Raw genomic sequence first — 17,230 nt, 5'->3', positions numbered from 1 at the left:
AGAGTGCAGTTGAACACGTGGCTGCAAGGATGGTGTAGGAGGGAGGGCTTCAGGTATATGGACAATTGGACTGCATTCTGGGGAAGGTGGGACCTGTACAAGCAGGACAGGTTGCACCTGAACCAGAAGGGCACCAATATCCTGGGGGGTAGGTTTGCTAGCACTCTTCGGGGGGGTTTAAACTAATTTGGCAGGGGGAGATGGGATCCGGACTTGTAGTCCAGCAAGTAGGCTAGCTGTTTGTCAGGATGTCCAAGAATGTAGGGAGGCTGTGAAGAAGGTAGCACTGACAGGGGATACTTGCGGACACAGAGATGGGTTCAAGTGCGTATACTTCAACGCAAGGAGTATCAGAAATAAGGTGGGTGAACTTAAGGCGTGGATCGGTACCTGGGACTACGATGTTGTGGCCATCACAGAAACGTGGATAGAAGAGGGATAGGAATTGTTGTTGGAAGTTCCTGGTTACAGATGTTTCAGTAAGATTAGGGAGGGTGGTAAAAAAGGAGGGGGGGGTGGCGTTGCTAATTAGAAATGGTATAACGGCTGCAGAAAGGCAGTTCGAGGGGGATCTGCCTTTGGAGGTAGTATGGGCTGAAGTCAGAAATAGGAAAGGTGCAGTCACCTTGTTAGGTGTTTACTATAGGCCCCCCAATAGCAGCAGAGATGTGGAGAAACAGATTTTGGAAAGATGCAGAAGCCACAGGGTAGTAGTCATGGGCGATTTCAACTTCCCAAATATTGATTGGAAGCTCTTTAGATTAAGTAGATTGGATGGGGCGGTGTTTGTGCAGTGTGTCCAGGAAGCTTTTCTAACTCAGTATGTAGATTGTCCGACCAGAGGGGAGGCCATATTGGATTTGATACTCGGTAACGAACCGGGACAAGTGATGGGCTTGTTTGTGGGTGAACATTTTGGTGATGGTGACCACAATTCTGTGACTTTCACCTTGGTTATGGAGAGAGATAGGTGCGTGCAACAGGGTAGGTTTTACAATTGGGAGAAGGGTAATTACGATGCTGTAAGACAGGATCTGAGGAGCATAAGTTGGGAGCATAGGCTGTCAGGGAAGGATGTCGTGGAAATGTGGAACCTTTTCAAGGAACAGATACGATGTGTCCTTGATACGTATGTACCTGTCAGGCAGGAAAGGAATGGTCGTGTGAGGGAACCTTGAGGGAGGTTGAATGTCTTGTAAAGAGGAAGAAGGAGGCTTACATAAGGTTAAGGAAACAGGGTTCAGACAGAGCAGTGGAGGGATACAGGATAGCCAGAAGGGACCTGAAGAAAGGGATTAGGAGTGCTAAGAGAGGGCATGAAAAATCTTTGGCGGATAGGATCAAGGATAACCCAAAGGCATTTTATGCGTATGTGAGAAACACGAGAATGACGAGAACGAGGCTAGGTCCGATCAAGGACAGTAGTGGGAGACTGTGTATTGAGTCGGAAGAGATAGGAGAGGTCTTGAATGAGTACTTTTCTTCAGTATTTACGAACGAGAGGGACCGTATTGTTGAAGAGGAGAGTGTGAAACGGACTGGTAAGCTAGAGGAGATACTTGTTAGGAAGGAAGAGGTGTTGGACATTTTGAACAACTTGAGGATAGACAAGTCCCCCGGGCTTGACGGGATATATCCTAGGATTATGTGGGAAGCAAGAGAGGAAATTGCAATACCGTTGGCAATGATCTTTTCATCTTCACTGTCAACGGGGGTGGTACCAGGGGACTGGAGAGTGGCGAATGTTGTGCCCCTTTTAAAAAAAGGGAATAGGGATAACCCCGGGAATTACAAGCCAGTTAGTCTTACTTCGGTGGTAGGCAAAGTAATGGAAAGGGTACTGAGGGATAGGATTTATGAGTATCTGGAAAGACACTGCTGGATTAGGGACAGCCAGCACGGATTTGTGAAGGGTAGGTCTTGCCTTACAAGTCTTATTGAATTCTTTGAGGAGGTGACCAAGCATGTGGATGAGGGTAGAGCAGTGGATGTAGTATACATGGATTTTAGTAAGGCATTTGATAAGGTTCCCCATGGTAGGCTTTTGCGGAAAGTCAGGAGGCATGGGATAGAGGGAAATTTGGCCAATTGGATAGAAAACTGGCTAACCAGTCGAAGTCAGAGAGTGCTGGTAGGTGGTAAATATTCAGCCTGGAGCCCAGTTACAAGTGGAGTTCTGCAGGGATCAGTTCTGGGTCCTCTGCTGTTTGTAATTTTTATTAATGACTTGGATGAGGGAGTCGAAGGGTGGGTCAGTAAATTTGCAGATGATATGAAGATTGGTGGAGTTGTGGATAGTGAGGAGGGCTGTTGTCGGCTGCAAAGGGACTTAGATATGATGCAGAGCTGGGCTGAGGAGTGGCAGATGGAGTTCAACCCTGCCAAGTGTGAGGTTGTCCATTTTGGAAAGACAAATAAGAATGCAGAATACAGGGTTAATGGTAGGGTTCTTAGTGAGGTGGAGGAACAGAGGGATCTTGGGGTCTATGTTCATAGATCTTTGAAAGTTGCCACTCAGGTGGATAGAGCTTGTAAGAAGGCCTATGGTGTATTAGCGTTCATTAGCAGAGGGATTGAATTCAAGAGTCGTGAAGTGATGTTGCAACTGTACAGGACTTTGGTTAGGCCACATTTGGAGTATTGTGTGCAGTTCTGGTCGCCTCACTTTAGGAAAGATGTGGAAGCTTTGGAGAGGGTGCAGAGAAGATTTACCAGGATGTTGCCTGGAATGGAGAATAGGTCGTACGAGGATAGGTTGAGAGTGCTAGACCTTTTCTCGTTGGAACGGCGAAGGATGAGGGGTGACTTGATAGAGGTTTATAAGATGATCAGAGGAATAGATAGAGTAGACAGTCAGAAACTTTTTCCCCGGGTACAACAGAGTGTTACAAGGGGACATAAATTTAAGGTGAAGGGTGGAAGGCATAGGGGAGATGTCAGGGGTGGGTTCTTTACCCAGAGAGTGGTGGGGGCATGGAATGCGCTGCCTGTGGGAGTGGTAGAGTCAGAATCTTTGGTGACCTTTAAGCGGCAATTGGATAGGTACATGGATGGGTGCTTAAGCTAGGACAAATGTTCGGCACAACATCGTGGGCCGAAGGGCCTGTTCTGTGCTGTATTGTTCTATGTTCTATGTTCTATGTCGCTCCGAAAGCTAATGTGCTTCCAATTAAACCTGTTGGACTATAACCTGGTGTAGTGTGATTTTTAACTCTGTTATGTTGTTTGGCACTACCACCATGTTAAATGGGACAGACTTTGAACAGACCTAGTAGTTCACAACTGTGCATTCATGAGGCACTGTGAGCCATCAGCAGTAGCAGAATTATATTCAACCACAATCTGCATCCTCATGACCTAGCATATCAACCACTATTATTAATCAAGCCAGGGATCAACCCGGTTCAATCAAAAGTGTAGGAGGAATGACAGGGGCAGTACCAAGCATACTGACACAACACTGTTTGGATCTGCATATCAAGTCCCCCACTATTTCACGAGTCATTACAGATGTGAAATATGACCAATTTAATCACTAGAATGGTTAATGTCTGACTGTTACAACTTTTTAAGATAAAAAAAGCAATGCAAGGTTACATCAATGAAGAAAAAAGTAACAATGTCCTCATTATAACCAACATATCATCTAATATGTGGCAAACATTGATAATTAGTTACTAATATGCAACTTTAAACTTATAACTCTTTTAAATCCACATACATTAATTCATATGTAGGTCAGAAGAGACGAACAATGTTTTGTAGGAATAAAAAATAGACAAGAAAGCACAATATCTGGTGGTTCAGAGTTCAAACCAAATGGAGAAATGAGGTGACTTTCTCACAATGCTTTTTAAATTTTTGGTGGATTATCAAGTTGTTGACAACTATGCTGATCCTAGATTTGGGAGCTGGTCAGCTGGTCTTGGCTTGAATTTGCTGGGTTTTTTTTTTGGCAGAGTCTTTGAGTGTTTTCTTTCTTCCCACAGAGACAGAGAAGGCAAGAGAGAGTGAGAATGACATCTTGCATACTAGAAAATGTTTTGAAAGTCTGAGTCCTAACTGTTCTCATTCCTCTTAGTTCTATGACAAACTGCCCTAGGAACAAACCACAAGTTGCTTTGTGGTTCAATTTTTATCTCCAATGGTACCTGGTGCCAGCATTTCTCAAAGTGGGAATAAATACAGTTTCTTAAGATCAAACAGGTCTCTTTTTTCAATGAGTTGTAAATAAAGCAAATATTACAAACCCTCATTTTCTGATTTATGTTTCAAAATAACATGTATGATGTCCTTACAAACGAGGTTAAAATCTGATGAAGCTATAACAGGATTTCTTGCACACTAATCAGTGGAAGCAGTGTGCCATAGATGGGCCTATGTGATTCTACAATGAATAAATGAGCTCTCAGTTATGCAGTCAGGCCACATTCAATTGTAAAATGGTGGTAGCAGCTAAACAACTAACAGGAGGTGGAAGTTCCACAAATATCCCCACCCTGAATGTTGTGGGAACCCAGACATCAAAGCCAAAGACAAGGCTGAAATAATTGCATCCACTTTCAGCCAGAAGTGCCAAATGGATGATTAATTTGCTAAGGTGTCCAGCATCACGGATGGGCCAATTGAATTCAGTTCACATGATATCAAGAAATGGCTGAAAACATTAGATATTTCAATGGCCTTGGGCCTTGACAACATGCAAGCATTACTATTACAGATTTATGTTCCAGAACAATCTGCACTCTAGCCAGCTTTTCCATTCCAGCTATAACTCTGGCGGAAATGTGATAAATTACAGAGGGATGTCCTGTGCATAAAATGCAGGATAAATGAAACCCTGCCAGTTGCTGACATTTCAGTTTACTCTTGGTCATCAGCAAAGTTATTAGAAGGGACCATCGATCAACGCTAACAAGTGACATTTGTACAGAAATAACCTGCTTACTGATGTTCAGTTTGGATTCCACCAGGCCCGCTGAACTCCTGAGCTCATTGCATCTTTGGTCCAAATATGAATAGAAGACCTGAATTTCAGAGGTGAGTTGAGGGTCATTGCCCCGATATCAATGCAGATCGAGTATGCCAACAAGTACCCCTAGCACAACCAGAGTCAGTGGTAATAAGAAGGAAAATTCTTGACTGGTTGGAGTCATACTTAGAACAAAGCAAAAAAATTATGATTGTAGGAAGTCAATCATTTTAGTTCCAACACATAACTACAGGGTTCTTCAGGTTGGTGTCCTGGGCACAACTATATACAACTATGAATGATTTTCCCTCCTCCATAATGTCAGAAGTGGGGATGTTCACTGATATTTGCACAATGTTCAATGTAATTCAGGGCTCCTCAGGAAAGTGAAATAGCTTTTGTCCATGTGCAGCAAGACTTGAACAACATCTAGGCTTATGCTAATCAGTGGTAAATAATATTCACACCCACACCAATGCCAGGCAATTACCATGTCAAACAAGAGAAAAACTAGCCATCTTCCCTTGACATTAAATGGCATTACAATTGTTTAATCCTCCACTGTCAACATCTTCAGGCTGGAACCTGAACATGACTGATTATATAAGTACTGTGGCTACAACTCAGAAGCTTGGAACACAACTCCTGATTCTCCAAAGTCTGTCCACATCTACAAAACCATAAGTGAGGAATAGATGCAATACTCTCCACCTTGCATGGATGGGTGCAGCTCCAACAACATTGAAGAAGCTGGACACATTTCAGGCACATGACTGGCTGCCCATCACTACCGTCAACATTCGTCCTCTTCATCACAATGCAACATGACAATTCATACACAACATGCAGCACAGCAATTTGGCCAGGATCCTTTGACAACATTTTCTAAACCCATCTCTGTGAAGTACCGGGGCAGTAGCTGTGTGGGAACAGCACCACCTGCAAGCTCCTCTCCTACCCAGACACTAACCTGATGTAAAATTACATTGCTGTTCCTTCACTGTGGCTGAGTCAAAAACCCAGAGCTCCCTTTTTAAAATTGGTGTTGATTCCTAACCCCAGCAATTTGTCACCGCCTTCTCAAGGACTAATAGGGATGGCAAATAATACCGACTTAGTCAGTTACCTCTACATCCCATGAATGAATAAGAAAAACAAAAGGATTTTGTGTTTTTAATCCACAGTAATTTATTTTTTGGAAAAACTTGACTTTTAAAATCTTCATACTATGCCCACTTAAAAATAGACAACATTTGTTAAATATTTTACATTGAAAACAATGTTTAATAAAAATTACAAGTCGTTCTGAGTAACTTTCTTCCGCGCAAAATCAACGTTGTCACAGACTGAATTTGGAATAATTGCTGAAAGGATGGGATTATTACCTCCGCGAATGACGGTTCCCTGCGGTTTATCCATGAATTGGTATTCCTGTAACTCCGCCAGTGCATTTGACCGAACTTTGTTCTCATTCAGCAGTGACACTCCGTTATTGTTTGCCTACACTGTTTACCCCCTTCGTTACTGTTAACCCCCTTCTCCTGCTTCTTGGCCAATGTAACTCGCTGTATTTGATCAGCATTGAAATCTATATCTCCAAGACTTGTCCTTCATTGCACTCGACCCACACCTTTTACTTCGGGTGAAGCGCTGGATTAAGCATTGTGTGATAACACTTCTGAGGACAATCCTACAGAGGAATCATTGTAGCTGATTCACTTCATCAATAGAACTGGATTTCATATTTATTTGCTCTGTATTATAACATTTAAGATTTCAAACGCAGGCACGAGTAAACCTGCACTTCTCTGAAACTATATACAAACATTGAGCGTTTTAAAAAAAATGAATTTTAAAATTGTCACGGGTAAGGAATAAGAAACCGATGCAGATGACATTACTGTAGGTGGAAAAAGAGATGAAAGATACAGCAAAAGAAGTAAATTGAAAAAGAACACGTCATTTCTATATTGCACTACATGCTAAATGCCCTCCCATCATTTCTGTGGACCCTGTTATCGCTGTGTTAATCTCCCTGGATTGCCGAAATCTGACAGGAGCACCTCCTCTTACTTGTTATCATCTTGATCGTCAGCCCTTAATTGGTTGCTCACTTTAAATACAAGCAACGAATTTATCATCCCCACCCATCTGGGTCGCCGAGTTTTTTTTTTAACTTTTATTGGAAAGAAGTGTATAAATACTGTCGTAGAGCAGCGAGCGGAATTGGTTCGCACTTTGCAAGATGCTGCCAGTGCTTGCTGCCTGCCTTTGGCTCGGGCCAGCCGTCTTGTTGCAGGGAGCACCCTGCGAACGTGTCAGAATCCCGATGTGTAAAACAATGCCCTGGAATATCACTCGGATGCCCAACCATCTTCATCACAGCACACAGGAGAATGCTATTCTCGCCATCGAGCAATATCAGGAACTGGTGGACACCAACTGCAGTCCACTGCTGCGCTTCTTTCTCTGCGCAATGTACGCACCCATCTGCACGTTCGAGTTCCTTCACGACCCCATCAAGCCGTGTAAGTCCGTTTGCCAGACGGCAAGAGACGGATGCGAACCTATTATGAGAAGGTACAACCACAGCTGGCCCGAGAGTCTGGCATGCAGCGACTTACCTGTTTATGATCGGGGGGTTTGCATCTCTCCGGAGGCAATTGTCACCGATGGGCTTGCAGGTGAGACACTGTGAACGATTTCCTCTCTTTCACAGAAGTGCTTCGTTAATATTTGCAATAATGCGTCAACAATCCTAAAAGCAAAATATCACGCGCCAAAATGCGGTTTCCCTTTTCAAATGGAAATAACTTTCTCTCAAATTAAATTCAAACAACAAAGATACGTTTTCTAATTCAGTCAGAAGAAATCATGCAGTAACACTTCGGCGAAAAGGAGTTGTCGTAATTTACTACTCACTTATCAGTATGCAGAGAAGGCCGTTTGTGGAATTAATTTAACCAAAAATGGTATTGTGGTTTTGTTTCAAATTTCCAGATGCCATGTGGATGGACATCACCCGCGATATGATCGTTCTGGAGCCTTCTGACTGCAAGAGTTGGAACGCAGGTGAGCGGTGAGAGAACTGGGGAAAATGTTTGTAAAGACTTGCAGTGTTCCTACTGTCACGTCAGAATGATACATGTATTAGATGTACCAAGCGCTCGTGGAGGATTACTGGTCCAGACAAACATTTATAGCTTTCTTTGATTAACATTTATTCTGCCTACCCTGTGCTTTAGCAAAGTTCAAAACTCGCAAAACAGACTTTACGCATAATAAATTGATAAATTCTATTGTTAAAAAAAGCACCAACGTTATTGTCCATAGCAAAAGGGGAGATAAAACTGGATTGAAAATATATTTTCAGAAAACCACTGTGGCTTGCCATCATCCGTGGTGAAAGAGAGATTGTTAACCTTTCAGTATAAGGAGCTGGTTTCAGCATCCCCGAAATTTTGCTTTTGCATTTGGGGTGAAACTGGGTCTTGAATTATATCAACGTTAGGTCGCAAGAGCTATAAATGTAGCGCAGGATATGTAAATCTCAATTTACATTCTGAATTGCTTACCACTGTCATTTGCTCCCAGGGCACGAGCACTGTTGTGATTGCTGAACTCAGAAACCGAGTTCTCAAAGAATCCACGGCTACTTTGTACCTTTCTTCTTAGCTCATCGACAGGGTCAATTATCAGTTGTATTGTAAAATGCAAATTTCAAGATTCTGTGATTTGTAAAAAAAATGCGTGAGCGTCGCCCAACCTCTGCAAAATGTACATGGGCAATTATTTTTCCCATAAAAGCAAACTGTCTGGATCGCTGCCGTAAAGTATTTGTTCACGGTCTTTTAAGATTGACAGACTAGGGCCTTTGCCAGAACATTTTTTCCTCAAATTTCCAGTATTCGCATTTCCCTATACTTAAAATTATTTATACTTTTTTGTTTTGGCAGGTCGTTGTAAATGTAGAAAAATTAAACCAACGCTGAAAACATACTTGGAAAAGAACTATGATTATGGTAAGTGTAAAGCTACCTATTTTTGGGTGGTTTTAGAAACACTATGACGGTAGCAGCATTGACATTTTTTAAACAGTTCCAAACTACATATAAAACTGCAGACTGTGTACAAATATTGGAAACATTTGGGGGAGCGGGACGATGTGTTGCCAGTTTAATTACAGTAGTGGCCCTGACCATTTTATAATCCTAAAAATTATAAATTGGGTCATTTTCATAAATTTTCAATCACTTTTTTGTCAAACAGATAAACATTTTTCATCCTCCAACCTCTTTTGCTGGATTTTGGCATTTTTTAAAACTTTCATTAGCAGTATATAGTGTATGTGGTAGACTGCTAGCTCAGTTGGTTGGATAGCTGGTTTGCAACGCAATGTGAAGTGGGAATAGGTTAAGTTCCTATGCCAGCTGAGGTTACCATGAAGGACTCTCCTCAAACCCTCTCATCATCTGAGGCATGGTGATGCTCTGGTTAAAACCACCACCATTTGTCTGTCCCTAATGGGAGGGTGGAATGATAGCAACTTTACCTTACGGCTTCGATTTTGTTTCCTCAACAGACAGTATTCTTTTATTGACTTGTGAAACTTTTCTCTGAACTTGATGTTATTTGCTGTGATGTTAGTTAACAGCATGTTTAGGTATGTTGTAGTCTTAGACTTGATGTCTCTCAAGCACACTTTATTTCTACCCAAGGTCTTAATTTTTTTTTCTGAGTGAGATGATCATATATTAGTAAATGATTTCTCTCAATATAGTGAAAATCAAACTAAAATTGCAATATTAAACTTAAAGTTATTGAAGTGAAGTTTAGCAGGATCTGTTGATTAAAGTATACCTATAATTTACTTCATGATAATTGTTTTGGATTGAGTAAGAGAAGGAGTGTGGGTTTCACTACCTAGATGAAAGTGTTAATATTAATGTCTTTCAGATTTGGCATTAGATGCTCCCAATTATAACACGACCTCAGTTCGAAATTCCTTTTGGCCTGGCTAAAGTTCTGCATTAATCATAACATCTATTATTGCACCACTTCTATTTCTTACACAATTTATTTGAACATTTTTTCAAAGTGAAATGTTCAATTAATGACAAATTTAATAGACAAACAAGAGAGATAACATTGATATTATTTGGGCTAGTTTCAAATCCAAGTAAACATTAGACTGTTATAGGAGGAGAAAGTGAGGTCTGCAGATGCTGGAGATCAGAGCTGAAAATGTGTTGCTGGAACAGCGCAGCAGGTCAGGCAGCATCCAGGGAACAGGAGAATCGACGTTTCGGGCATAAGCCCTTCTTCAGGAATGAGGAAAGTGTGTCCAGCAGGCTAAGATAAAAGGTAGGGAGGAGGGACTTGGGGGAGGGGCGTTGGAAATGCGGTAGGTGGAAAGAGGTCAAGGTGAGGGTGATAGGTCAGACTGGGGTGGGGGCGGAGAGGTCAGGAAGAAGATTGCAGGTTAGGAAGGCGGTGCTGAGTTCGATGGATTTGACTGAGACAAGGTGGGGGGAGGGGAAATGAGGAAACTGGTGAAATCCAAGTTTGGTTGGAGGGTTCCTCGGCGGAAGATGAGGCGCTCTTCCTTCAACTGTCGTGTTGTTGTGGTCTGGCGATGGAGGAGTCCAAAGACCTGCATATCCTTGGTGGAGTGTTATAACATAGGAATAATGGAATTAGGAGCAGGAATAGGCCATTCATTCCTCTGAGTTTACTCTGTTTTCAGCAAGATCATGGTTGATTTGGTTGTGATTTCAATACTACTTTCCTATCAGCTCCCCTGTAATCATTGACCCCCTTGTCTATCAAAAATCTATGTAACTCTTTCTTGAGTAAATTCAATGATCCAGGCTTCACTATTTTTCTGAAGAAGAAAATTCCATAGACTAAGCTGTCTGTGAGGAAAATAATCCATTAGTCTGTGTTTTAAAAGAGAGACTTTATTTTTAACTGTGTCCCCTAGTTCTAATCCACTCCATAACAGGAAACTTCTCTTGCACTAAGATCATCTCTCATTATTCTAAATTCCAGTGGGTACAGACAGAGCCAGTTAATTTTTCCCTCATAGAGTAATTTGTTCATCCGAGGAATGAGTTAATTAAACTTTTTCTGAACGGTCTCTCATGGAATTATATCCTGTTTTCAAACAAGGAGACCAAAACTATCTATGGAGTTCACATGCAATTTATAACAAAATACTACAAGAATTACTATAATGTAATTAAGAAATGGGAACAGGAGTAAACTACTTAGCCCCTAAAACTGCTCTGCCATTCAAAATAATCATGATTGACCCTATATCTTAAGTTCACTTATATGCTCATTTTCCGTATCTCTTGATATTTTTGAGAGATTTAAACGTACTGATTTCAGTCTTCAATGTACTCTAACAATGGAAATAAAGCTCAGGATATGTAGCTGAAGATATTAAGTCAGAAGATAGTGGTGATGTGTTGCATTTTAACTTCAGAATTAAAGGTAGCGCAGTTTCTGATTGAGACAACTATTGAGATATCACCAAAACAATCTGGGATAAGTTAACCAAATCAAAGTTGGAAGATTAAATTAATATAAAAGATAACTAAATTCAGCACAAGGCTTTAACTAATATCTAATAATGCCAGCTACAATTAATGTTAGGCAAAATACATGTTTGAATATTGATTGTTAAACATTGAATCAAATTCTCGAAACAGAGCCCTTTGGTAATGTAGTGATATGAAATCTTATTTTCTTTCCAACTTTGAGTTTCACTTTATTTCTTTCCCCCTGTTTTTGCTAGTTATCCGAGCCAAAGTAAAAGATGCGAGCAGAAGTGGTTGCAATGAAATCACCACAGTGGTGGAGGTTTTAGAGACATTCAAGTCATTGGTACCTATCCTGCAGACTCACATAACCCTTCTTACCAACTCTTCGTGCTCATGTCCTCAACTGCCACATAACCATGACCTGCTCATTATGTGCTATGTGTTGCATTCACGGTAAGTGTTATTGCTTTTCAAACAAACCCCATAAGTATCGACTGCAAGTTTGATAGCCAAACCAGGCTACAAGCACCTTCAATACTATAAAGTCTTTATCAATAGGTGGTTTCATGCTTCAACTCCAAGCCAGATCATAGCACTAAGATTTTTTCATTATATACCTTATAATAGCTAACAATCCCTCTGATGCTTTTACCTATAATTGCATAGGGATGACAGCACAAAAGGAATGGATATGTTTTAAGTTGTTTATGTTCTTCACTCATTTAATTACTACAAAGCCTTCAAACTGTTATGATCCCAGCTGAGGTTATTACACAACAAATCAGATCCCAAACTGATATAGACTATATTTTGTTTTGTTTTGGCTTCATTGAGGCACTGAAAGGTAAACACTCAATGTTTCAGATTTGGTTTTATCAATAAAATTAAAGTTTATTAAACTAAAGAAATGAAGATAAAGTATAATAGACTCAACTATTTACATATGATGTGCCTTTAAAGATTTTGAAACACATGGTAGAAATTTAATCCCATTAATCCCAAAGCACTCCGTTAACAGTACCCAAGAGCATGCTTCTACAGTTCTCGTGCCAGAGGAGACAGTTCCTTTACTAACATGCCAGTAGGCTTAACTTAACATTGATAAAGGGTCAGTTAGACTTGAAACGTCAACTCTTTTCTCTCCTTACAGATGCTGCCAGACCTGCTGAGATTTTCCAGCATTTCTCTTTTGGTTTAACTTAACTGTCACTTCAACTCCATGTCTGGAAAATCTAATAGTATTTTCCTGGAGCTTTCATATAGCTGATTTTAAACATTCAAATAAACTCTTCATGGTTAGAGACACCATGACTACAGTATTCCATACACTGGAGGCAACACTTTTAACTTAATTTATACCTCCATTGTGCCATGGATCTTCATGTAACTGAATGGGCCAATCTTCCATCTGTGGACATTTGGACATATGGGTAGGATATCTAATGAGATATTTAAATTCAGAGGATACTTTTGTGGATTCCAGGAGCATTGCACATTGGAATTATTAGTTCCCTTTGAGTTTACCTTAGATTCTATGAGGCCCAGAGATATAACTCCTAAACACGCTGAAGAAATGACTATCTGGTCATCGGAAAATCCCTACCAAAGAGACAGACAGCTGAATATTGTGTTTGGATTTTGATTATCAAGGTTAGCGATTCAGTCCCTGTGAGCAATGATTAATAACAAGGGTTTAAATGAAGGTGATAAACTGTTTGATCTTTATTCTAATTGATCATAATGGAATCTCATTCCCATTTTGGGAATACATATTTATAGTTATGGAAAACATTTTTATATTTATGGATTGTGTACAAACTGGATGATATGAAACTGTTTGAACATTTCCTAGATTGGAAAAGGTTTTATCATGTGGTTTTTTTGGAAGATGAGGTCAACAATTCCTCTTATGTTCATATGCTGTTTACAAAAAATTAAGTGATATTAGAAAAAAGACAAGCAAACATTTAGAGAGATGAGAGATAGGTTTTATGGCCCTGAAGTGCTGGAAAACCTGGCTTTGAAAAGACTATATGGCCTCTGAGCTTTGTGGTTGCCTAGCAATCCTTTCTGGACTCGATTTGTTTTCGCAGACCTATGTGGTCAGAATGAATTTTTCATGATAATAAAAGGATTATTTTGAATTCATTAAAGGATGGTGAAAGTCTCTTCTTTCTGAACAGTAGCACAAAGGGGAATGAATTGTCTATGTTGGTGATTGTATTAAAATATTTTTACAATTGGTGAGACTGGTGGAATAGTGGAACCTGATTACCACAGTATTCCTCCAGTCAAAGTGTTAACAATCTCAACTGGGAATTTGCCCATTAATTATTCTCACTTCTTCAGAATGAAAATATTATATGATTTTCATTTTTTGTTGCACGTGACTGAATATTTCATCTTTTTGGCTAAGTGACAGTTGCATGAGTCTTTTCAATGATTTTTGCATCATGACGCCTACCAAGATTTCTTGCCTCATTAAATACCTATGCCACCCTCTAATGGCAGGCCCCTCATCTGATTCTATGCTTATCCTACCACATGCCATTCCCAGAACAACTTGCCACTCAGCAGATATCCGTCGAACGTCTGGCATCCCTGGCATCTGCAACAGTTTTAAAAAGCCGCTGTGCACCCGGACAAACACTGGCATTCCAAAACTGCTGTATTTGGTAACATTGTTTTCCTGGATGATGAGCAGAGGAGGCCTGGACACCAGACTCTGGCTGCCTGGTTCAAGGTTGTGATCCAGGTCAGTACGGTCTCCACTGCATGGAGGAATGGCTAGCAATGCTCAAGAGTATGCTGTGCCAGGCAAGTGCCACATTCTTCTGTCTGATACCTCATGTTCACTCTATCTCTGCTACTGCACCAATCTTTCACCAAGGCTCAAGCTTTGTCTATCTCACTATTGCCTGTCACATTTTCCCCCATCACTCTCATACCCATCAATCTCCCACAACACCTACCTTGCACATCCTCTGCATTGCCTATTCACTCCCTCAGAACACCTCACCACCTTGTGACTATCTGTAACTGTACTGAAAGCTGTGCCACCCACTTTTCATCTTGCTCAATCACTTCTTACTCTAATTCCAGGAGAAGGCAGCTCACAATAGGGCGGTAAGCATCCAGACGAGTGAAGAGGTACCCAACATCAATTCCTCACACCCTACAAGGACAGAATCCTACTCCTTTGCAGGAGAAGACCATGATTACTCCTAAGGAGATACTGAGACATCCACATCATAATAATTGAGTGAAGAGCATTCTTCATTCTACTACAACTCTCACAGTAACCACTGTCAGTGTCATTCATTGCACACCACTTCTAACCATTGGCTGCGTAGCCTTCTGTCACCTTCTTGCAGGTCCATGATTTCAGTAGAGAAATGGCCTCCTCAACCAGAAGGCACCTTCTTGACCTCTGATGATGAGAGTACTGAGGCCTTAGAGGAGGCATTGGAAATGTTGCCAACTGCATTTCCACAAGATAGGATTCTGACATTTGGTGGGAATGTCAGCCTTGAAAGGTTTGGGAGTACATGCTGCTGTATGTACACAAGGGAGTACATACCTTATTGTGATAGCTGTGCAGCTGGATAAGGAAGCTAAGGTCTGTTGACTGCTGCAGACCATGCACATGCTCAGGTTCAGGTAGGAGAAGGCCCTATGGTTTTGGCAGTCAGGAACATCTTGCACATGCACAGAGAGTATAGGAGTAGGAGACAGGTGTGTGTCTCACAATGGCATTCATTGCAAAGAAGTGCTGTCAAATTTTGGGGACCCAGCTGTCCTAAGCATGTGACCATCTGCTGTCTCCTTGGGCAGGTTGGCAGCTGTGGTGGAGACCCAGATCTGACACCCTTAAGGTCTGCTGGAGAGGTACACATATCTTCAATCCATCACCACAGCAGTTGGTCCAAATGTCTGAAGGCAGGGGGATAGGGAAGCTGGTGAACACTCACAAGGAAACAGGGCAGTGTCAGGAGGCACCCAGCTGGATGAGAAGCCACATACAGATCCTTCAGAAATCTTTTCTTAGGACGTTCCAGAGATGGCTTCCTATCTACCTACCCTATCTGCTTTTACTCAACCCCTGGAAGTTCAAGCCAAAAAGGGTCCATTTGATGAGCAGGCACCCTCCAACCCAGTTACATAACGTTGGACAACACAGAGAGGTAGTAGGAGGAAAAGAAGTAAAAAAAATTGATTGCACTTTGGTGGCTCAAGTGACGTGCACTGTATATTAATTAACATGTATATATAAGTTGATTGGTTTTGTATTATCTCCATTTGTTTGAATCTCATGTAGCCATAACTATGGCAGCATGTCCATTCGGGATCTACAATGAATGTAATATGACAATGGATCAATGTCTGTGGTCAGAGCCTGCTGCAGCATTATGAAGCAAAGGTGTATGCATGGTTATGGGTTCTGCTAATACCATTGCCCCTTGTTCTAAAATATCCCCATTCTTTCTTGGTACCCATGTACAATAGAGTTGGTTTAATGACATTGTCAGCGATGTCTGGAATTAAAACAGGAATTGCTGGAGTAACTCAGCAGGTCTAGTAGCATCTGTGGAGAGAGAAACAGAATGAATGATTAGAGTTTGTATGCCTCTTATTCACAATGACCATGGCAGAGAGGTGTCAGCACACAGGGAGGCAATGCATTTAGATCACCAGCAATTAGGAACCCTGCTGATCTGTGTTCCATACAGTGTATGGGCTTCACATCAATACGCCTTGCAGTCCCTCCCTTACATAAAGATATTTATCTTGCTCATTTTGACTGTGGTCACATCCATTTTCTCAAATCTCAGCATTCTAGATGGTGACAGTGAATGCTCATCAACCAGTGGCCATTGCCTCAACAGTGAGGTACCGAGCATCCTTGTTGATAGCTCTTCTCATGAACCCCAATCAACCAGTATTTATGAGCTATTATTAGTCCACCTTTCTCTCCAACCCCTAGAAGATGAGGTGACTATGCCAGGTGCAGTCTTCCCCTTGAGACCAGAGTGCATCTTAATGTGAACAAACACCCCTCTCGCATTACCATGTTTACATCCATGGTTTACCATAGTCTCTCTTACAAATAAAATTGCCCCTCTTTGCCAGTGTTTTCCCCCTTCCCCATAGCCTACAGCACCCAATACAAATGAATAAGCTCCTGATTGTCCCCTCTTCAGGAACAAACCCCTTTATCCCCTCCACCTCCCTTTCCCCTTAGTTTCTGTGCACAGACCCGAAGGACTGACTGAAATAACTCCACAAAGGCCAGTAACCCATCACCAAGTCACCCTTTATTTACACTTGCATAGCACGTGACACTGACCCACTTAGCTCAGAGCCAGTGTCTGGAGTGAGCAGAACCCTGTTGAGATCTGTCAGCCAGGACTCCGTGATTGGACCAGGTTAACAGCCTGTATCAGGGAACTCATATTCTATGAGGTCAACCTGGCTGACTTCATTCCAACCACTACACTGACCATGGTTTACCTTATTGAGTGACCTAACCGGACAGCTCTGGATGAGAAGTGTCCAGATCACTGACTGATGGCTGCATTAGCCTTACTCCCAAAAATGGGTTATAAAACAATGGGACTGATGGTGACCCAGTTCCTGGACTACAGAGGCATGGACTCCCGATCAGTGTTCCTTCTAATTTTCTTTCCAGTTGCTTGAGCCTCCAAGGTGC

General features: G+C 41.5%; 1 protein-coding gene across 1 annotated transcript in view; it reads left to right on the top strand.

Annotated features, from left to right (window-relative positions):
- The first annotated feature begins 7,217 nt into the window (after positions 1 to 7,217).
- LOC122549277 (secreted frizzled-related protein 4-like) overlaps positions 7,218 to 17,230 on the top strand; it is a 29,920-nt gene continuing 19,907 nt past the window's right edge. Inside the window, exons 1-4 of the mRNA XM_043688794.2 lie at positions 7,218 to 7,656; positions 7,973 to 8,044; positions 8,929 to 8,994; positions 11,775 to 11,973. Of these exons, the coding sequence (XP_043544729.2) occupies positions 7,218 to 7,656; positions 7,973 to 8,044; positions 8,929 to 8,994; positions 11,775 to 11,973 (776 nt within the window). The remainder of the gene's footprint in view (positions 7,657 to 7,972; positions 8,045 to 8,928; positions 8,995 to 11,774; positions 11,974 to 17,230) is intronic.

This window comes from Chiloscyllium plagiosum, unplaced genomic scaffold (genome assembly GCF_037043375.1).
Source record: "Chiloscyllium plagiosum isolate Xiang-an unplaced genomic scaffold, Cpla_swu_hap1 HiC_scaffold_4, whole genome shotgun sequence".
Classification (NCBI taxonomy): Eukaryota; Metazoa; Chordata; class Chondrichthyes; order Orectolobiformes; family Hemiscylliidae; genus Chiloscyllium; species Chiloscyllium plagiosum.
The sequence above is the reverse complement of the archived record's forward strand: the minus strand, read 5'-3'. Positions and strand labels throughout refer to the sequence as shown.